At 42.1% G+C, this 23,323-nt stretch overlaps 1 protein-coding gene across 19 annotated transcripts in view; it reads right to left on the reverse strand.

Annotated features, from left to right (window-relative positions):
• LOC142960000 (neurexin-2-like) overlaps window positions 1-23,123 on the reverse strand; it is an 85,210-nt gene extending 62,087 nt beyond the window's left edge. For 4 of the 19 annotated variants that reach the window (XM_076101551.1, XM_076101555.1, XM_076101548.1 and 1 more), the window contains exons 1-7: window positions 22,471-23,123; window positions 16,452-16,501; window positions 10,529-10,851; window positions 6,953-7,114; window positions 2,269-2,698; window positions 1,233-1,616; window positions 265-468 (exon numbers count right to left, since the gene is read on the reverse strand). In XM_076101551.1, coding sequence (XP_075957666.1) covers window positions 265-468; window positions 1,233-1,616; window positions 2,269-2,698; window positions 6,953-7,114; window positions 10,529-10,851; window positions 16,452-16,501; window positions 22,471-23,123 — 2,206 coding nt within the window. Of the gene's footprint in view, window positions 1-264; window positions 469-1,232; window positions 1,617-2,268; window positions 2,699-6,952; window positions 7,115-10,495; window positions 10,915-16,451; window positions 16,508-22,450 lie in introns of all 19 variants that reach the window. The other 15 variants (XM_076101562.1, XM_076101558.1, XM_076101553.1 and 12 more) reach the window with 8 other exon arrangements.
• Between the last annotated feature and the right edge of the window lie 200 nt (window positions 23,124-23,323).

Raw genomic sequence — 23,323 nt, forward strand, 5'->3', positions numbered from 1 at the left:
ATCCCCTTGATTTGAAACTGACCATTCATTATTCAATTCATTAATCGGGTTAAATAAAATTGCACAAAAATACAAATAAATTCTACCAACATGCAAAAGGTTCAAGGGATGTGCTGATCTTTTTAAGCAACTGTAGTTATTGTGTATGAAGATGAATATGGGAGAGTCAGAGACAAAACTAATACCATGAGAACTCTAGCTTGGTGACACGCCCTTAAAAGGTCAACTGGTATTATTTGCCCGTATTTGCCGCAGCAGCATTACCCAGGTTCACAGTGAGCTTCACTCTGCCTCCGTCCAGCTCCAGACGCAGGGTGTCGGCTGACTGCTGAGAGGTGCTGGCCATCAGTAGGCCAAAGGCCCTCTGGGACATGAAGCGGAGGGACACATCCTCGGCCTCTGTGTGTAGCGTCCTTGGCATCACCACCTTTAGATACATGCTGCCGTCATAGCTCACCATGGTGGCCTCTACGGATTTCGGGAAGAGGAAGCGTTAGCAGACATTGAACCCCAGAGGGAATCACAACGCTACATTAAAAACACAAAGTGGCATTTACGGAATGAAACCTGAATTTGAGCTTATCTCCGGTAGGGCATGATATCATTTTAGATTGCAGTTTTCATCAGTCGCACCAGATGGCAGAAAAAGCCTGGAGCATGTGGAGACAGCGGCGAGATTACAGCAGCAATCAAATTTCTGAAGGATTTATACCCATCATACCCATGCAATACAAGAGGGATTTTCATACATCCCTCATTCTATTAGCTTTTACTGTTAGCCAATGGATCTGCGTAATTTGGCCTCTCTGTGAGAAAACCATCTGCATGGTAAATGCAGAGTGATTCAGGCCGAATGACTCTGTCGAGGCAGCACTGCATTTCTAATGAAACACTCACAGCACTGGCACACTGGCAACCTCATGATACTGATCATTCATTAATAAATCACTATATATATATATATATATATATATGAACTAAAAGGGCTACTTTCAGTTGAGAGCACTCAACTCTTGAATAGGTGTGTCATTATACAGTACGTAGATGATCATACTGCAGTTGCAAATTAAATTCTTATTGTTTGGGAGACCTGAGCATTAAGGCACTTTCCAGCCACTACACAGCTAACTTAATAAATAAAATACCAGCCAAAGTGTGATAAAAGCTTTGCAGCAGCATTTTGAAGTCACTTCTCCTCCCCATCCACTAACGTCGTTCTCAGAAACTCTTACCCTTCTCACAGCTGGGACCTAGGTAGCCAGTACCATTGCAGTCACAGATGTGGCGGTTCCAGCCCTCTCTGCAGTGTCCACCGTTGGCACATGTGTCTCTGGCACACCTGACATGAGTCTCTCTGGTGCAGAAGCTGCTGACACCTGTGGCGCTCTGAACCTCCGCCAGCCTCCACAGGTTACGGCTCTGTCCGTCAATAAAGAGGTCCCTCACACAGCCCACGTAGCCGAGGCTGAGGGAGGCGGTCCACACCTCAGGGGGGAGCATGAGGGCATGGCGATCCTCAGGTAAACCTCCAAGATACATGTCCCCATCTAGGTCAAGGATCTCACTGCCTTCATTAGCAGAAAAGGGGACGCTCTTGCTGTTCACGGAGATGAAGCCTGTCGGGTGGGCAGTGAGTCAATTTGTACTTACACAATGTTTTTGTTGCAGAAAATGAAGACAGGTGTGTGTGGGCTGTGCTAAGTGAGAAGTGAGAACAGACTGTGACATTGAGGAAGTGGGCATAAGTCCCTGCTTGCTTTAAAGAGTGTGGATTTAGAAGCTGTACTGCCAGTCCTGTGAGCAAAAGCAGGAGCTGAAACTAAAACTTGCTCCGGAAAAGTTAAGATATCTGCATTGTCATATTAGCCTGCTTGAGAAGGAATATATTTAAAGAAAAGTGTAGGAAGAAGTAGAAGGAACTGTGTGTATTTTGGCTTCTACTAATAAGGCAGACATTTGGATTGTACTAATAGGGCCCAATTTGAAGTAGGTGACTGAATAATTGGCCACTTGTGAAATAGGTTAACACAGATTTCAAAATGTCATACATAGATTACAGCATCTGAAAATATCATCGTAATTAAAACCTAATATGCATGCATGTTTCAGTGTGGTGAATAAAAAGCAAGAGCGTGCCGATGTGACTGAATCCATGCCGGCATATGGCGGTTTCACAGCTCTGCTCCACAGCTAAATCAGGAAGAAACACAGTAACAGAAGCTGACAGAAGGCTTCCCCTGCCCTCACAAATACACACAATTCTCTTACCGTTTCGCCCCCGCCTCTGGAAGTCCACACGGCACCACTCGCCATCATCGAGCCTCTGGTTACTGGCTTTCATCTTGATGCTGCCAGAGCCCATATCCATGACCAGGTAAAGAAATCCATCCAGCAGCTCTATGGCGAAGAAGTCGGCCCTGGGCTTCTTGTCGGGCTGCGTGCCCTGCAGACTGCCGTGGCTGAACAGCAGCAGGCCGATGGGCTCTGTGGTGCGGAAGTCAAAAGATATGGCGCCCGTCTTCTTTGTGTTCCACCTGGGCAATGTCAAGTAGGCAGACGGCGTGTCGAAGGTGACCGGCTCCAGGGCTTCCACATCCTCGCAGCTGAATTTCAGGTCACCATGGATACTAATCTTTGGGTCTTGCTGTTCAGCCAGTCGTGACAGACCCAGTCTAAACTCATTATTCTTGTAGACCACCTAATGATTAAGAGAGATGTTGTGGTGAGATGACAGCTGGAGAGAGCAATAAATTCAGTGCAAAGGTTGAATTTTACTCATCAATAAATATTAGAAGCAATATTACACAGCAGCATTCACAAGGACACGCAGCAGAAAACGGCGAATCGTCCCTGAACTCAGAGCTCAGATATTAAATGTCCTCACGATTTCATTTCCAGAGGTCTGTCCAATAACCTGGCACCTTTAATTAAACAGATCTAGAGGCACTTGATAAAAGAATCACATCTCGCTGTGTGTCTGTGCGGAGATTGTGAACTGAACGCATTGTATTTTACAGCTACTCAAACAAAAACAAAAAAGGCAGCAAGAGCTGAAATGCTTTTGACAATCGGGAAATGCATTTAGATGTAGATGCAAATACAAACATTTACATTTTAGACATTTAGCTGAGTCACTCAGGAACGTACAATGGGTCTGACAGTAGAATAATCTTACATTCGAAGAGGAGGAATCACAGTCATAGCACCTACACAATAGCAAATAATTATATGTGCTTATACTAAGTGAAACCGGGAGAGATCAAGTCCAAGCAGAGATGGTGGGTGGGAGAAAGCCACAACACACAATTCAGTATTTAAATAGGTAAATTTAGTAGATGTAAAAGGGCACAAACTGAACAAACATTGCTCAGCTCACGATGCAGATACATCTGAACAGCGGTAAAAACAAATCTGATCATGCACTCTGGCTGAAGTGAACACACAACAGACCTCCTTCTGTCTTTGAGGAATGTCAGGCTATTTATTTAGAAATTCAGATCAATCACAGGAAACGGAGAGCAATACAAAAACCTTTTTGAAGATATCTACTTACACTACATACAAACCTGCCTGTTTGTCCTGAAAGCATACTTCAGTGTAATGCCTGTGCGGGCTTCTCTGTGCCGTTATTGTATTATTTTCGACTTCCATTCTGGGTTCATCAATATGCACAGCAGGAGACAGCAATCCTTGTCTCATTTTGTATCAGTTGTAAGTCACCCCGAGCCCAGTGTTATCTGCCACATCACTCGGTGACCAGTCACAGCCTGAGGTGACACACCACACTAACAGCAGAGCTGAGAGGCAATTTGAGCCAATATCACACTTCACACTGCCTCAGTGTGACTAATTAAGCAGGGAAATCAGATGGTGAAACTGACCATCGAGAAATGAGTGTAACAGGCACATTTTAAATGGGAAGACAGTCAATCAAGGCACCTATACAAAGCGGAACAGTGCGCTAGCAGGAACATACAGATATTGTTTACGACTAAGAACCCCACATCTAACAGAAATACAGAGCTGGCTACGAAAAGGCACACTGTGACCTCTGCAGGGCTATTACATAAGCCAGGGGACAATACAGGAAGTGGAATCCTATTTCACCAATTCAGACGCCTGTTGTATGTGACAAGGATTACAGAGTGTCCCGAAACGGAAGAATAAAGCTCCTCTAGTGTCGATTGACAAAACCCTTATGTCTTTTATGCTCAAGTGGTGAAGAATAACAGCAGTCTGAGAATGAAGACCTTCTCTGCTGCTAACAGCCGTGAGAGCACATTCTTCATTACCAAATTGGGTACAATCTTTGAAGCATTAAAGCAGACGGACCTAATGATGCAGTGTGCGATATACTGTGGGCACACATACTCCAGACCAATAACCTGGTGGCTTCAAAGACAAATTAATCTCTCCTTGCTAGTTGTTGTAGTCGTGACACTCGTCTGTAAGTGGCCATTATTTTCCTGTACCTGATGAACCTGATGGCCTCTACCCAGCAGCACTCACATCTATTAACATGGAACGTCTTGGGAGATTACTCATGGCCCAAACTCTTTACAATCAATAAAATAAGACAGATATGCCTCTAGAATATGTATTCTATAAGCAGTGCATCTATTTGGTCACTTTTCTTTCCTGTATGGTTGAATTCTTTCCATTCACAGCCGAGCTTTGTTCCTGTCCTTCATCACCAAACTCAGAGCTCTGGCTTTGACTGACCCGTCTCTGAACTTGCTTCCTGGATCTCTAGGCAGTGCTGATCCCATTTGATCAGCGATGCCTCTGCCAACGCTCGCCCTCATTACTGGGACTTTTGGGGTTTGTCATCCCATAGACTTTTTTATCCCGTCATACTCTCCCTGCATGCCTACAGTACATCTGTGTGACTATCCACAGCAGTAGTAGTTCTAAATACCACCACCAGCCGCACCACCCACAGAGCGGGGGTTGCAGCATTGGCAGGGTGCTGGGACAATAACCTGTACATAAATAACATCTAATTTTCATTCAGTGTATTCACACTGCAGGGTATTTATGCATACACTCCGTTTGAAAACATTCAGTTAATGCTTGAGTGTTTTAAAATGTTTATGCCATGTGATTTATTAAAACGAAAACAAATACATATTCAGTTATTGAGTTTAATGCACAAAATTAAACAGATTTTCAGATTTTCACAAGGAAATGCAATAGCACAAAACATATTTTAACAACATGCTGGCAGCTCTCTGAGGCTGTACTTAAGTCATGCGGTGCTTTGAGCAGAATACTAACATATGCATGCTAACATGCTTAGCAGGTATTATTCACCAGGTTCAATATCTTAGTTAGCATGCTCATATTTATTATTAAACAGACAATTAAAGCTGAAGCTGATTATTCGTTTTGCAGGTATTTTACCATGCAAAAACAAAAGTACAGGTCAAATATAGATTTTAGCAAATTTGACGGCAATCCATCTAATAGTTTTTGAGACATTTCACTCAAAACCACTAATAAAATCCTATATATCAAACGTCAGGGGGTCAAAGTCTGTATGATTTCACCTGTGGGGCACCACAAATGTCTGTCAAGATTCCAAGGCAAGCCATCCAATAATATCTTAGATATTTCAGTCAAAGCCAACAGACCGACCAGTCGATATAGTCATTCCTCGTGCCCTGCGTAGCTAAGCAGATGATGCAAATAATTTCTCCGTAACTTCTCTTTCTATGTGTTGTGCGTGAACTTTGAAACACAGATTACTTATTTTAGACACCAGTGCAGCTGTCTGAAGATTTCAGTTCTCCACCATGAATACATTCTGTGACTGCACAAACTAGATGCTTTGTGGTTCGAGCTTGGCAAGTGAAAGTGCTTTGTTGATTGGGTTCCAATAAGAAACTAAAAAAGTAATCTTTGTATGGTAGTTCTGACAGAGCACCGAAGTGAAGCACAAAGTCTCCATCAATATTCAAATAAGTCATCGATCTACTTTTAAGCAGACTATATGACATTCTTTATAATTCTCCAATCTCTCACTTTCACACATACTCTAAACTTTAAAGAAGCTGCTGCTTGTTATACTTTGCTCCAACTTGCTGCTGCTGTTACTAGCCTAGTCAGGCTATTTCTACTCCGTTTGCCTTGTGCATCCTCTAAGTGATGTGTCTGTTCTGTCCTTGGTGCATTGTACTCCCTGCTGAATCCCATGCAGCTGGATTTAATGGGGATCAAGAGCAGAGCCTTATAACAGTTTAGAAGCATTTATGAAATAAATGGTCTTATATCCTTTGACGCAAATGTCTCTGCCAAGAAAACTAATTTGTTTGCGCCGGGTATTGACCCCAAGAAAATATATATACAGTATATATACACCAATCTGCCACCTTGACACTTTTAATTCAAACTACTGCCTGTTTTAAGCGATGTCTCTTCCTAATCCATCCTTGGTAAGGGAAAGCATTTCATTCACTTTTGATGCACTTACACTAGAATGTTATTTGCTTTTCATGAGATTGCTCACTTCATTAAAAATTTGTAAGGCCAGGCTGAAATTAGGCATTAATCCATTATTCACTGCTTTGTCTATATTAAGTACATCATCTTTACTCGCTTGCTCACGATAATCAATTTGACAGGTACAGGCGCAGAGTTAAAAAGCTTAAAAATGTGGAAATAGTGATGAAAAGTTCAGACTGTGTTTCAGGAATGAGGACGATGCATCTGTTTCTGATGTGTATTAGTGGTAAGTTCTCCAAGGGATTCCCTCAGGAATCTATAAATGCATATGCTCTGCACAGCGCATATGAAGCTGATTGTTTCTCCTTCAAACAACCTACAACTGGAGAACCAATATGAATGTGAGGGGTGATTTTCTATACGCAGAAGGGGAAGGGGTAGTGCTACCTAAGGAGGGTAGGATAGTATTTCCAGAGCTCTGCTGGGACCGAGGTCAAGCTGTACTCACATCTTTCAGACAGCCCAGGAAGTTGTTGCTGACCGGGGAGCCTGGCAGGTCGGCTGTGTTTAGGCTGCCCCCTATGTAGAAGAGATCGTCAGAGCCCAGCATGGTGTAGTCCTCCTGGGTGTAGCCGGTGGTGGTGAGAATCCCATCCACCAAGATCGTTACCTAGAGGAGTGTGTGATGAAAAAAAAGAGAGATTTTAAGTCAGTAAGAAAAAGATCTGTCCTAATTATTTCATGCCTCATTTCTTGATTTAGTTGAGCTTGCTTTAACGTTGGATCTTGAAGGCAATTACAAGAACAGCTTTGAAGGGTTCACTAATCTCATCTGATCCCTGTTTCTGATATATTAGCAGGATTGCGATGCAGTCAATATACCATAAATATTCCATCAACTGATATTTTGGCTCAAAAGCTATATGAATGCTGCAATGTACTCAATTAATTTGAGATTAAAGATATCAAGATGGCAAGCTACATCGCTTGTGTGTTGGCAGCAACAAAACAAGATTATTCCAATATCAGTCTCATCGGTGCACGGAGACAAAGGAAATGAATGACTGAACAGGGCTATAGGAGAATAAATGATATGCCTGTTGCCATGACAATAAGCCTACAGTTAACATTTATTCCTGCACAAAGGCAGCATCTCCCACTTTGGGGTAATAAGTGAAAACACTAACGATTTCTTAGTGACTGAAAGAAAATCAATTTTGAGAAAAATCTGCAGGGAAATGCTAATTAATATACTGTGTACTTCCTGTGATAAACGGAGTTTAAATGAATAAGAGCTCCGAGGAGGCAGGGGAGATGTCAACTAATTGTTCTAATGTTTCAGACGAATCAAAAGGATTTTATAAATGCAAGGCTTGAGTGGAAAGATGTCATACATACAATCATTTCAAATTCAGGCCAGTAAGTTAGTAAAATATCAGAGACCAATTCATATGAGGACACTGCTCTCTCAATTATCAAATACACATACTCATGCACCACCATTACATAATTTAGTCTTCTATTGCGATAATATTGATTCATTTTCATTTTCATTTAAGCAATTACAATATAATGTGTTTAGGGAACAATTGGCATTCTAGACAGTATAAAAACTACACTACCACCACCAGATCCGATAGACCTTGACTTTAGTAGATACACTTTGTAGTGGTGTGGCCTGATTCTCAGGTCTCAGTAAGCATACAAATAACACTTGATTAAAAATGTGGGACCTGTGGTGGTCAGCTCAAGCCATTATATCTCGGGAACTTAACTTTGTGATATCTGTGGTGTCTATTCTGTAAAATCTGGTATGTTGAAAGCAAGACGATAAGAGACAAAAGAACGACCTGACAGGGTATGTTCAGGTGCCAGGTCTCTGAAACGAGGTCCTGCCCCTCCATTCACTGGTGCTGGCAGGTATTGATTTCTGTCTATCTAGTGGTGGTGCCCTCAGTATCTTTAGCTTGAACAGTGGACAATGGCAGGGCTTAACTGTGGGTTGATGATACTGCACATCAGGAAAATTCAGAAAATCAAAGTGCTTTCATGCCTGGAAACTGATGCTGCTTTCTTTTACATCCCGCAACGTCTAGAAATGTACGACCAGTTTCTAATAATGAGTATTACACCACATCATGACACCCAAGATACTTTACTGGCATTTCAGATTCAGAGGCGATGGTACAGTAATTATTGGATTAGGCAAAACCATCATTAATTAGAAGCACACAGCGGGATAATATTCAGGTTCCAGTCCTGGCTGGTACACTTTGAGAATGACCTCTAACATTACACTATCATGTGTGCATGTTAGTGTTGTGTGTGACTGCGTACATTTCAGGCCCATAAATAGGTAGATGCATGTTTAATAAGGGTCAGAGCAACAATATGTTTGCTCACAACAGGAAAAGAAAAGACGAATGGAGGGGGAGCCAGTAACAGGAGGAATTCTAGCTGAAAAAAAGCACCACCGGATCTAATAAAATGTTTCCACCAGCACTCTCTTGAGGGTTACAGTTCCCCGTATCTACATGTCAGTGGGGTAACTTATCTGAAGGGAAAGCAATTTACACAGGGATCAAATGCATGGCTGAAAGCGTAAGTGACGTTGGAAGCATTGGATTGCTGCTCTTTTGGAAGCCGGGGTAAGGAAATAGATGTGGAGGAGGATGCAACTTTATATGCAGCTTAATGTGTCAGGTTCAGAATATATTGGTGATGATGAGAGAGCTAGATGCAAAATGAGTCCTACTTTAGCAAAAAAAAATTGTGCATTGCAAAGCTCATTGTAAACAAAACATATTTAGTTCAGCAATGGTTCAGGTACATTTACTAAGTGGTCAGTTTACTTAGCAATACAATGCTAGGACCCCTTTTGCTTTCAGAAGCCTCATTTCCTTAAGGTTTCAATATCGTGCTATTGTCCTGTAGTTTTTTTAATGCACTCCAAACTATTACTTTGCACCTCGGCTAAAAAGAAATCGGCTTGAGTTGAGTTGAGTTATCGAACACAGTCACCGGTATGTAGTACTGATATTAGGTACCTAAAAGAGCAAACTTTTGTGTGCACACACACACACACACACACACACACACAGACAGACAGACAGACAGACAGACAGACAGACAGACAGACAGACAGACAGACAGACAGACAGACAGACAGACAGACAGACAGACAGACAGACACACACACAGACACACAGACACACAGACACACACACACACACACACACACACACACACACACACACACAGAAATGGGTAATTGTAGAGTGACTACAGTCAAAAAAGAGTGCCAGCAGGGTAACATCTAATTTAACACAGACACATCCTGGCAGGCTTTCAATTAATTCAGAAACTAAGCACTGTGCTTTGTCCAGTGGAAAACGTTAATGAGTATGAAACCTTAGGGCCGAGTTGTACTCCGCTGGAGTACAGCACAGTAGGTACAGCAGTACAATATTGGACACATGCAATGACTGTCTTGATTATATAAAGCTCCACTCTTTCCTGCATGACCTCTCTGATACTGCTGCAAGATTGCATTTGCATTTGTTTTTGGCTTTTTGTTTAAGTGGAGTGACAATCTGAAAATCTGTGGGACAATTATTATTCTGTAGAGGTTGAAAAAAGACCAAGCTGCAGAGACTTCATCGCTGCTGCAGGATACCTGAATGCCATGGATGTGCTGAGTCTTTCTTTCAATAAGGTAAAAAAATCTTTACATCAGTCTTGTGGGTGCAGAAAAAAACTTGCCTGATTACAAACGGACTTCGACTCCGCCGAAGCAATCTCTTTCATGAGAAAGAGGGCAATGACCTAATATGAGCTTGTAATATCTACAGTGTCAGAACGTGGAAAATGGGAGATAGGGAGTCCAGCAGAGCAGAAATATTAAACATTCAACAGAAGCCAACACCGTTTTTGTTTGTGTTTACAATGATAGTGGACTATAAATCTTATTCATATAAGACTGGTTTTACCATGACCTTATAAGACTCTGATCCAAATGTCAAAAATAAGTATGTATTGTGTGTAAGTGTACCTGAAAGATACAAGAAAGGTGCACGCAAGTCACAGGCGCTGGGTGTATACCCACCTGGCGGAGGTTGCGTGTCACTTGAACATCATGCCAGATATTGTCGTTGAACTTCCCTTTGGCGGGTTCCACCAGGGCCTCGAAGGCACCAGAGCCCAGGTTGATGACCAGCCACAGCGCTCCGTTCCTCAGGGACAGGTTGACATAGTCAGCTGACCTCCCTGTGTGAAGCAGCAGGCCGTTCCTCTGCAGGGTACGGAAGGACAGCGTGATCTCATCCAAACTGCTCTGAATGGGAGTCTGGGACAGGTTGTAGCTGAAGAACTCATTGCCTTTGAAGGTGGCTACTGACTCCTCCTGCCCTAAGAGGGGAGAAGAAACATCTTCGATAATTGTCTCAGTCACCAGACTTACGTTTGACTTACCTACTTCAGTATATTCACTAACTCAGTGACATGTTGCGATAGGTAAGGCTTTGGTGAGCGAAACAAAATGAGTAGAAAATACACAGTGTAGTATTATTCAACAAATTTCACTAACACCAAAACTAACTTGAACCAACCACGCACTGTACTGTACACATTTGTGGAGCTATTCATATGTGCTACAAAATCACTATACCTTCTGATAGTATGACACACAATCATTCTCGACAATACAGCTGATTCAACAGTGATGCACCTTACGCAAGATGAAGCTTTTTGATTTGTTTGTTTCTGACAGTTATTGCCAACATAAGCTGAATGACTAACAAAATGACAAGATTTTGAATAAATTGTTGCAGATCGATAGAGAGACAGATAGATACACAGATATGTTTGCACATAGAAACCTTTCTCACGTGAAAACATGTGTACAATACAAATTATTATATGAATTTGGGAAATGAAAACTATTCCGGAGCAAGTTTTAAATCTTGAGACTGTGAAGTCATGCAACAACATGAGCGCAGCAAACTGAACTCGACACCAGAGTGGCAAGAGGTCATGCAGCTTTGCGTCAAATGTTGTTTTGTGATTTTGCAAACTCGTCCTGTGGGGTTTGTCTCGGCCGTATTGTATACAGAATGACAAAACAAACTGTATCAATTCTGCTTCGTAAGTCACTAAGGCCTTGCACACAGACTTTATGTATTTTGACAATAATATCATAATAATATTGAAATTCACAGTAAACTTTTCCAGGGTTGTACTTTTTGACATTGAACCACAGGAGTACATAATGCTACCGATTGTATAACGCATTTCTTGAACTCATAAATGGGCTGTTTCAAGCCGGTACAGACATCCCTTCTTTTGCTTGCTTACAGCCTCAAAGCTACGGAACAAGTCGTTTCAAGCTCGAGAGATAAGCTGTCCCCTAAGCTTATGTTTGTTTGTACAGTAAATGTCGGCTTCTGAACTCCGGGGCCAATTTAAGCCAACAGGATCAGTGGTCCCATTAGTCTCTATTGTTTGAGCAGTGTACTTACTCAACTACTGAGCAGACAGCAACTTGCTAAGCTATTGTTGTTGAGCTTAAATGGGAAGTTCTGCATTTGACTGATGTTGTAGGTAAAATGTAAACCACTGAGTGGAGGTGCAGAGTCCGTGCAGTGAACAATGAAGGCAACTTATAGTGGTTGAGATTATGGGACACCAGAAGTATTTTTGGCCTAATTTAGCAAAGTGCTTACTGTACATCCATCCATCCGTCATCTTTAACCACTCATCCTGTTCAAGGTCGAGGGGGGGGGGGGGGCTGCTGCAGCCAATCCTAGCTGACATTGGGGGAAGGCAGGGTACACCCTGGACTAGACTATGGACCCAGGGATGACATATAGCGACAGACAACCATTCAGGCTCGCATCCACACTTACGGGCAAATAAGCGTAATCAATTTACCTAAGCTGCATGTCTTTGGACCGTGGGAGGAAGCCGGAGAACCCAGAGAGAACCCACCCTGACGCAGAGAGGACATGCAAACTCCACACATAAGGCCCGTCTAGCCCGGGAATCGAACCCCAGGCCCTTCTTGCTGTGAGGCGAAAGCGCAGCTAACAACACCTCGTGCACAGCTACAATTTAATCTAAAACCCATGAAAGCTTTTCTCATAGGGCCCATATAAAAAGATTTTCATCATATCCTATGTAATCATTTATATTTTCATTCCAAGGTTTCTACAATGAAGACATCAATGTGGAAGTGTGTGGGTGGTTAGAAAGGCAGCGAGCCATATCTCCGCTTTCCTGAGAGGTGTCTGCAGCAACAATGTTTACCAGCTTGTGAAAAAGGTAATACTGGCTGTGTTTGCTCTGACACCAGACTTTGGCTCTAACTCAGAGGAAATGCCATCAGAGACACTACACCAGCGAAGAGAAGCTGCTGGAGCAGTTTAGCTCTTTTTGCATGTTGCAGCTGACTGGGGGCAGAGCCATCAACCTTCTACCTTGGCTGCTGTAAGAGAATTGCGCTAAACTATCTCTCCATGCAAATACATGCCCATATCGGCAAGAAAAACAAGGCTCAGCGGAACATAATGGCAGTGTCAACAATCTCTGCATGTCTCTCCTGCTTCTCTTCTCAATCTCACACCTTGCTGCTTTGTGCTGCCCCTGCCTCTCTCGTTCTTACTATACATAAGCCCATCTCCTCTATCTACTTGCACCTCATTCCTCTAAATTGAGGATACTAATTTGAGGTGGGGTGAGTCCTTGGGGCGCTGCTCATGGCATTCCAATGAAGTGTGCAGCTATAAAATATGGAGGGAGCTGCAGCAGCATCCTGGGTGCCACGTGAACATTGGACAAGTTCACTTTAAAATAGATAATAGCAGCTGGTGTTGCCCCCATGCCCAAACAGGATTATCTGTAAAGGTACTGCCCAGAGCTATACATTAGCTGCTAACTGTCACAGCCTGATGCACATCAAACACTGTAGAGGAAGAGTGTCTTGCCATCAGGAGGGAATGAATTATCTGCTACTACTTCCTATTAGCCCACCTGTTCCAGTCTCTGCTGCAATTACACCACGCTGCAGTGTCTGAACCACATGAAAATGTCAACATGTGTATTGCTCATTAATATCAAGCTTTACATCAGATTAATTTCAAAGTGGTCCAAAAGCCCAGGGCGCAGATGGCAGTTGCTGACCTGCTCAGGGGCGGAGGAGTCAGTTGCCGGCTGGTGGAGCCCAAACGTAAGTCAGTTAGTGTGAGCATGTGGATAGCGCGGCAGCAGTTTACCATTCGTCTGGAGGCCGGGACGTGCATAAGCACCCTAGGTGGCCAGTAAGCTACACCTGTGCCTGAATAATCTCGTTATTTACAGTACATCTGTGTGTACACACTAGCAAAGCATTATGGGGGCTGAAGCCCACGCAAAAAGCAGCCACTCCTGAATTTCCCTGAAGTCTGCAGAAATCTTTTAATTCATTTAAAATCTGTGGCGTATATTTGATTTGAAATTATTTGTGACCAAATTAATTCAGATCAAATCAAACAATCCCCTCGAGTGTGCCCTCAGGCTAAATCTGGGACATTGTCAAAGTTAATAAGAAATGTTTGTCGGAACATTAAATGGCTGAATAAAACTTTGATGCCTCATGTATATCGCATGAAGCCAGATGCACTTCGCGGTTTCTAATTGTTGCTGTGCTACGCCCGAGTTTTGCTTGGAGGCATATTTCTATGAATCTTCATTCAATAATCAATTACCAACTGCCTCTTATTGATGCATGAAATGGAGCAATTACGTTTACGGCCTAATTTCCTGACAGATCACATTGTGGTCGGCCTTTGGGACACAGTTGCTGTATGACTTACTAAATATTTGATGTAGCAGCTTTATTCTAAAACAGCAGAACATGTTAATCATTGTTGAAGCAGTAGCAGCATACAGTATATCCAATTGCATTGTTCTGTCAGCATACACATCAATTAAAGTAGAAGCTTAAATTAAAATTATCTTTTGGCCTTGTAAAGACCGATTACTACTTCTGTACATGAACAAATTTGTCCTAAAGCGAGTAACCAAAGAATCCAAACCTTAATCTATAATGTCACAGTCCAATATGGCCTCAGGCTGCACCATTTATAGAGGGTGAAAAACTGGTGTAATCATACTGTGAAGTATTCGCTTAAGCCTTTTCATCTACGATAAATGACCTCCATATTAGTGTTATCAGTTCTACACCAGAACATGTGTATGAGAACACCCAGGCTACTGCCACACACTCTTCTCATCTTCCCCAATTTGTGTCCCATGAGAGTGGAAACAATGTAATCCAAAGATGACATACAAAACTATTTCAGCTAACATCTGCAGGGTATTCATAATGATCTCTTATAATAATTACACGTACTTTTCAGCATCAAAATAAAAACAGAATCTCCTAATGAATGAACACAAAAAGGAGCTGTGACGATAACCAAATACGCTCAGTTATTTCTAGAAAGAAAACTTGATTAGTGTTAATTTTGTCAAAATTCAACCGAGAAGATATTTTATCTCTAGATAATAGTCTAAGTAGCATTTTGCTGAAGAGGAAAATGAGAACTTTATGAGAGATTAGCAGTATCAGTAGATTTATACAAGCAGAGTGGGTCATCAAAGTCTGTGTTTGGAGACAACACTGATTGCCATGGAGACAGGATGGAGACTTTTGTTTGAATCCCACAATACGTGGCAGAAAACACAAAGCATAAATACGGCAGATTTCGGTCAGTGCCACCCATACTATTCAGTCAAAATGCCCCTTTTATCTTATGTCAAAATAGTTTACCTTTATTGCATTGAATTCATGTTTTTCTTCCAAGGTTTTACTCACAGACAGTACCTGAGCTCGACCATCGATGTTATCCAGTACTTCAGTTAAAACAGTTTAGAGAGCAACATGATATATCTTTGTTTATGAACAAGAACAGGACATCACAGTGGTGTCTCTTCTTGACTCTTAATTGTTTGCCTCCTACTGTATTATCTCTTCCATCAGTAGATTGACATCTGTGCTTATATGAATATGCAACACATAAACACTACTGCAGTGGAAAAAAACGTTATTTGCGACCCACTGAACAATTTCTTTATTTAACAACCTAATGATCGCACATTTGAGAAATCAGTACTCTCATGTAACTTTTTGAAAATCTAAATTCTGTATACAACAGCCTCCAGAATGTAGAAAAATGCTAAAGAATTTCCTTTGAGAAATATAGTATGTTTGTGTATACTTCTGATTATTTCAACAATAAACAACGCAGTCGCCAGAAAAATATGTTGGCATTGTATGCAAACCATGGGATACGTTGATTGTTGTACGTTGATACTCTGAATACTCTCAACGTAACAAGCGTAACAACGTAATTATCATAAATAAATAACTGCAAACAAATTGGCAGACTTTCTTCGATAATGTTACGTAACAAGGGCAACATTATGTCACTCACTTATGTTGTTATTATGTCACATACATTTAAAAAAAGCATGCTCAATATACTACATCACTTTCTTTGACCGAATGCAAAAAAATATATATATAATAAACTTCAACATTCAATGCATCTGTGGTTTCCAGAAACGTCATATGCCAACAAATCTTTTCCTGGCAATTGGGCTGCAATTACCTGCTTTCTGTGCGGACCTGAGGCATGAAATATCTTTATTCTTTTACTTTTGACACCTGTTCATTTCCTTTGAAAACACCATGAAACCAAACCGAAGAGATGCTATGAGCATAGATGCATTACCTTGGCGAAAAACTGCAGAGGTCAAAGGTGATGTTCCTGTAGCTCAGTCAGTGGTCAGGACAAGGGTTTGACGGACAAAGATTGAGTGAGTAGTGAGTATAACATGACAGGAAGCAAAAACGAAGAGGCAAGTATATGAAAAAAGAGGAGAGGAAATATTAGTGCAGCACAGTTAACTAAAATGATTTCAGGGGAGGGGAAATGTTGTGATCAGGTGGCTGGGAAGGAAAAGCAAACCAATAGACCCCATACCTTGGCGGTTTAACATCAGGTGCGCCAGACCTTGAGGGAAAGAACAGAAAAAAGGATACGAAAACAGGAAGTTCATAAAGAGGTTTGGGAGAACAAAAGCATTGTCACAATGTTGGACTGCAGTTTGTGACAGACATCCTGGGGTAGGTACGGATGTCAAAGTTCAAACTAAAATATAAAGGGGAAATCAAACTAAAAACAGACAAACATCTCAAGGGAGGAGAGGGAAGGCAAGGAGAGAAAAAAACATCTTGATTGGTGCAACCCTTACAGGTAGTTGCTCGCACAGATGCTTTTTTCTAAATGGAACACATACTGTATGTTTATTTGATGGCGACAGCGTTCGAGAGGTACCAGATATACATAAATCCTACTTTATGTAATAATGTAAAAATACATTGCACTTGGTAACACTAGTTCTACGATCTCCAGCAGGGCTCTATAGACTCAGCCACTCATCTCTATGCACTGATATTTGCATGCGAGTGGTCTGCAAATCGACTTGAGCCTATTTAACATTCAATACGGCAGCGTTTTGTAAAAGGGCAGAAGTGACACCATTCCTTATCCGATAAATCTTTAGCGACCATCGCTCTATTTCACAGAGGATTTACCATCTAATGGAGCTCAATAGGCTTAGGTGGTGGAACACTCGTACAATGACATAACAACCATCATGGAACAGGTCAGCCACCAATGATCTGCCCCACCTAACCTTTTATTTCTAAAAAAACCATAAAGGAGCTGTGACTTGATGCTGCACTGTGTTTCACCTCACTGACTATAAACTACCATAAAGCAGCCAGCCGAGACAAAAAGGCCTCATCCCACCTCCATATTCTGTCAATTAGAAGATGCTGCTGTGGTTGCTGTGTTGAGCACGGGGGGCTACCTGCATCGGCCAACACATGCAGCACTTTATGGTGCAACAGACGGTGGACTTCAGCATTGCAATACTTATACTTGGAACAGAAAAAAAAAGCATTAGAAAAACGTCCATAGATCCATGGAAGCAAACTGAAAATGCACTGCAGCCCATCAATCACATAATATTGCTGAGCAGTTTCAGGTGACGGTGTATGAAAGTCCAGCTGGTCGGCCTGCACACACTGCGGCAATCAAAGCCAAATCTGATTCAGTTTTATGTCCGCCACCTCCGAGTCTCTCCCTCTTATGTGCTGCCCTAAGAAACACAGACAAATATCTCAATACGCCAGCCAGAAATTACATGGCATACCTCACATGCTCCTCTTGCCAAAAAGGAGATGGGGATGACACGACGCAACACTTCTGCCGAGTACACGAGCCCCACTGTGCCAGCTAACACAAACAGCTCTCATCAGTGCATCAGCATACAGACTCACACAGCAAGTCACTCACTCACAGTTCAAGTCCCCGCTCAGTCATTAGGTGAAATCTCACAAAAGGGGCCGGCCGGCACAAATCTCCTCCACACGTTCCACTGGACAAGGCTGTTCATCTGCAGTTCTTGTTGTGAAGTGGACATGATTACCCCTGGGAGGGTCCTTGCCTGCCAACACGTAGGCTTTTGATACAGTGTCTCATTGCAAAATCAGTGACTGAGCCTCTCCTTTGACACGATTCGACCACAACCCTGTCTACGCAGCAGACAAACAGCTGCCGTGTGCACCCCCACTGTGGCTCTGCATTCTACATGACAAGCCAACATATGTATTAACAAGGCATAAAGAGTGTTACGTCATGATCTCATTCTCACCAGACATACTAAAATCTGACTGGACCTGAGCTCATCTTCTGCTGGTGTCTGTATCTTCCGCACATCACTGGGCAGGACTGTGATGTTGCAGTAACAGCAAGGGTCTAAAAGAGCTTGTTTGTCATTAACAGCGACAAAGACACACCCAGCAGAGACAGCAGGAGGACAATCTCTTTTAATGTCTGCGTCTTTTGTCCATGTAGGGAGGTGTAGCTTTCCTATTGTCCAACAAATAAGAAGAAGCAGTCACAAAGCCATCGCTCCGTCAAGTGGGGATTGCCAAGTCTAACGGTTCACTCTTGTGTTTTCTGTGGAGCTGGAGAAAGGAGCTTTGACCCAAAGGATTCAAAGCTACGATGACTCCACACACTTTTGATTTTTGTCGAGCACTGAGGCGAGGAAAACGGACCTGCATCCCTGACTGATGGAGACTGATGCTGGTGACCAAAAGGGCAGGCAGCACTTAACAAGTGCCTCAGCCAAAAAGGTCTTCTTTGAGTGTGTAGTTGTCATCCTAGGAGTTGAGGGAAAGTGGAAGAGGACTGGTGTTGTTGCTGCCCTTGTATAAGGCAGCCACCCATTGAATATGCTCATCCTAGTTGGCTGAGCCTTACATCTAAATCTCAGTGTGTGGAAATGCAGAGATAACTGGCTAGACCTGTAGAGTCCCATTAGAGGGGAAAGCCTGTATGAAAATAAACCACCTTTCCTACCAGTAATCTACCAGTTTTCTATTTTCAGATAAGAGGCAAACAAAAATGTAAACCAGTCGACTGCGGATCATTTTAGCATTTTGCTTTTAGGATCCTAAAACAAGTACATTTTGAAATATATAAAAACAATACACTGTTCTAGCTGGTTAGGAATCAGTAAAAGTTAAAAAGGGGAAATTCTGACAGATAGATTAAGAGTGCTGCCATGCCGGCATTATATAATTTTTACTATAACTAAGAAAATGTTATGTAATTAAAAAAACGTCTCCTATTGCCATCTTTTTCATAACTTACCTTTTACAATTATCTAGATTTATCATTGTATACTCACTGATATAAACTAGCATATTTATATAGATCGGAAGGTATAAAATGTTCTATGAATACAATTGAGGAAGATAATTTTGTCAGTGGTGCTAATAAATACAACTAAATACATTTCACTTTGCTTGTGACAGTATAAACTTTTGGGAACACTTCTAACCAGACAAAGACTGCTATCCAAGTAACTTTAATTAAACAAATAGTGAAAAAAACAAATGCAGATGTTGACGGACCTCTCAGTCATTAATGTGACATTAATTAGCGAGCATCTAGGACGAAAGAGCCATCGCACGAGGATTAGGATTTGCCAAATTTGTTTTTCCTTTAAAAGTACAGTATTATGGAGCCTGTTGTAATGAGGGATTAGACCAAGGTCACTGCTGCTGAAAGATGCAAGACCACCAGGACCAGCTGCGTCCTTTCTTTAAGAGTTCTATACTTGCTTTGTCATCCCTGTAGTTATTGGTATGTCATCACTGTGTGCCTGCACGTGACAATCTACAGGAAAAAACAAAACAATGACAATGTGTTTGCACTTGACACTTAAGTGTTGTGGAAGGTTTTCCTATATGTTGGAGAGATTTCGCTCTCTTCTGTATCTGAGGTGGCTGTCCTTATCTCTCTTTCACAGACGTTTTTTTTTTTTTTGCACATAGGACATCGGAGGATGCTGCACTCTTTGGGCATTAGAGCATGTCTCCCACCATGGCCTTTGTCCGCACAGATCAACGGGAGCCCACGTGCTGCATACTGCCGTTGAACTCAGAAGACTCACCTGCTGTTCCCAAGGTTTACTAGCTTAAAGCAGTTCCTCAGACAAATAACGATAATTCCTGCGCCGCTTAAAACCCCCAGCCAAAACCAAATATAGCACATGGGTTACCATCTTTACCATCTCTGGGGAGAGCAGCTAACGCATAGATACTTCTATTTCCGTCGCTGCAAGGACATCAAAGACTTGCTGCCGAATAGCACATGGAGTTGTATGAAGGATAGAAAAAATAAAAGGCATCTGGTGAGAGTGATTTTACTGTTGTCATTGTTGTTTTCATGCATTCTGCATTGGGGATTGTCTCCATGTCAAGCTTTAATCCAATAAACTGAAACTTCTGATGTGCTCTCTTTGCAGCATGTCATCTAATAATGACTGCCTTTTTGCTGTGAGCAGAGCCATGCCATCTTTGCTCTTATTAACAATGATTAATGGTTGTTTTTGGAAATAGCGCCGAGATGAAACCTGTTAACCGTTACCGGAGCTTACAGCCATATACCACAGTCACCAAGCCCTCCTTATGTGCTGTTTAAAAATACAGAATCTATACCAAAACATGTATCATCTTTAACTAAATATTACATCTAATTTTATGTAAACCTATGTTATTGAATGTTTGTCATAAAAGCTATTCTACACTCAGCCACTGTACATGAAGACATTAGCATTTTGCAATCTTGGGCCTATTTTCCTTTCGTACGCCAAAACGTTAAGTGTCAGAAGCAGGTGTGCGCATGGGTCGGTGCATTTTGAGTGAGTAACAGTGATTTATAATGTGCAGTGGATCAGTGCACATTTCGCTGGTCTCCTGAGCCTGTTGGCTGCCCTTTCATCAGAACCAGCAGTCCTTACTGGGGAGATGGATGTCTCGCTCCGATGCCGACTAAACAAATCTCCCTCCTCACGTTCAATCTTCATTTCAAGTTCAGTACGTGCACCTCATTAGAAACCAATCCTGTTGAATCATGGTCAGTTAAAATGCTGCCAATAATTAAATAAATGTCTCTTTTCCTGCCAAAGGAGATTTGTTCCTCTGAAGAAAATAATTCTAAATGCGTCTATGGAAAAAAATACTTATTTGTGCAAATAATAATACAATATAATGAATGCCAAAGCCTCAGCAATCAGCCATGTTATGCCACGGGATGCCATCATGTTTAAGTTAGAACATAATGGCATATAACGGCATGATGACTTAGTAAACCTTAACATTACACAGTATCCCAGTTTAGATGAAGACAATGTGAACTTCAGAGAGAGAAAAATACACAAGTTATAAATAATAAAACAAAGCATGTCTGTACAGTTGTTTTCTTCTGTGATGAAGTATATGAATGCTCCCAGCATTGTACAACACCCACGTACTCTGCAGACCTCTCCAGTCACCTTCAGCATACTGATTTTATATACAATGAGCATTCGGCACATAAAGCGCTTTTTTCCATAGTGACCTTGTGACCTAGTGATAGTATATCGCCTTTCAGCTTAATTTGTCGGATGTCAGAACTGCAGTCCAAACCGACAATAACAACCTGATAATAACCAAACACGATGCTGCGGTAATAGCCTTTGCAAATAAGAGCATCAACAAAAAACAAATGACGCTCATCATTATGCTCATTACATTAAGCATTGTCTTACCTTCTACTTCTTTCTGGACAGCTGCAGGAGAGTAAAGAAAAAGAGCTGTTAATCTTTTGCTGAATGTTGACGCCAAAACATGCATGTTGACCGACACATTTATCAACCAGACCCTTGTGGAAGAAAGCAGCAGAGCTTTCAAGCCAAACGTGTGTTATTTTAGAGAAACCCTGACGTCTGTTGGCAAATATCTTTAATTACGTATTTTCATGTTTCTTGACCATACATATCAAAGAGTTTCAAAGCTCACTTTAAAATGCCAAGTTCTGTCCTCACTGTTTCGTAGGCTCTCCAAAATAGAATATGACACCCATTTGGTAGCCTGTTAAATGTCTGGGTTGAAAATGTGCAAACGTCTGTCACATTAGGAAGCCGTTGTCCTATTTGACTTGTGAAGATAATTGCTGAGAGAGCTGGACTCTCACTCCAAAGCAGCCTTTCAGTACTACTGTGGTATACTTTGAGCTGGATCCTTTAAAGTGGGCTTTATTGATTATTTTCCAGAGCCTAAAGAGGTTTAGACCGTATACGGTACTTAGGAAGGAATATTAACAAGGGATTTTATTTGAACTATTTGTAAGCTAATTCTAATCATAAGGCCGCCAAACATTTTCGGTAGCCAAAGTACATTAGCATTAAATAATGCAATTATGTACAATGTGCACCAGTGTGACCAAAAGAAAAGGCAAGATAATTAGGTGGTTGATTGTATTCATGGAAAGAAACACATTTAACTAGTACAATAATGTCCCCAAATCATACAGCAAAATAAATACTAAAATAATGCTAAAAATACATTTTGCGACAAAAAGGAGGATATTTTTCTCACCTTCATTGCAGTACATTCCCCTGTAGCTGGTATTGATACAGTCACAGAGGACCTCTCCTTGGCTGACGGAGCACAAGCCTTTGTCGCCGCACGGAGAGTGTGTGGCACATATGTACTCCAAATCACTATGAACGGCTTGGCCATCCAACAGTAATGGTAGTGCCTCCCCCAGTTTCAAATTGGCTATTAGGCCCCGGAATGGCGGCTCGTATTTAACAGTGCTGGACGTCAGGGCGGAGAGACGCACGTCGGGTGAGATTCCCCCTACGTAGAGGTCACTGGCCACAACCATCTCTTTCCTCTTCGACTTCACCTCAGCCACTTTCTCTTCATTGTCCACCACCAGCCGAGTCTCTCTGTGATCACGGGAGAGAAGGACTCTGTGCCAGCGCAGGTCGTTGAGCCGCGTCTCCGTGTGCAGGGAGGCTGGTTCGGCGCAATGGATGGTGAAGCGCATGTGGAGCCTCCCATCTGCGATCAGAAGCTCCAGGAAGTCGCAGTTCCCTCCGTCATCCAGATAGAGCACCAGGGCTTTGCTGACGTTGGTTTTCAGAATAAAGCTGAGCTCACCTGTTGCTTTGGCATCCCACTGGCCATAGCGTGTCCACTGACCAGGGACCCCCTCATATTCTAAAGCCATTGCTGATAGCAGCAACCCAGCTAAAAACAGTAACCAGGAAGCCTTGCCTTTACACCTGCCCATGATGGTTACTTTCTACAACTACTAGCTCCCCTGTGGTCTCTAATTCATATGAATCAAACAAAGCTGCAAGGAGGAAATGTTATCTAGTGTCTACACTTCTTTTGTTATCACCCCTAAAATCAGCAGAAATAAGACTG

The sequence above is a fragment of the Anarhichas minor genome, unplaced genomic scaffold (assembly GCF_050575085.1).
Source record: "Anarhichas minor isolate MPS153535 unplaced genomic scaffold, ASM5057508v1 ptg000027l, whole genome shotgun sequence".
NCBI lineage: Eukaryota > Metazoa > Chordata > Actinopteri > Perciformes > Anarhichadidae > Anarhichas > Anarhichas minor.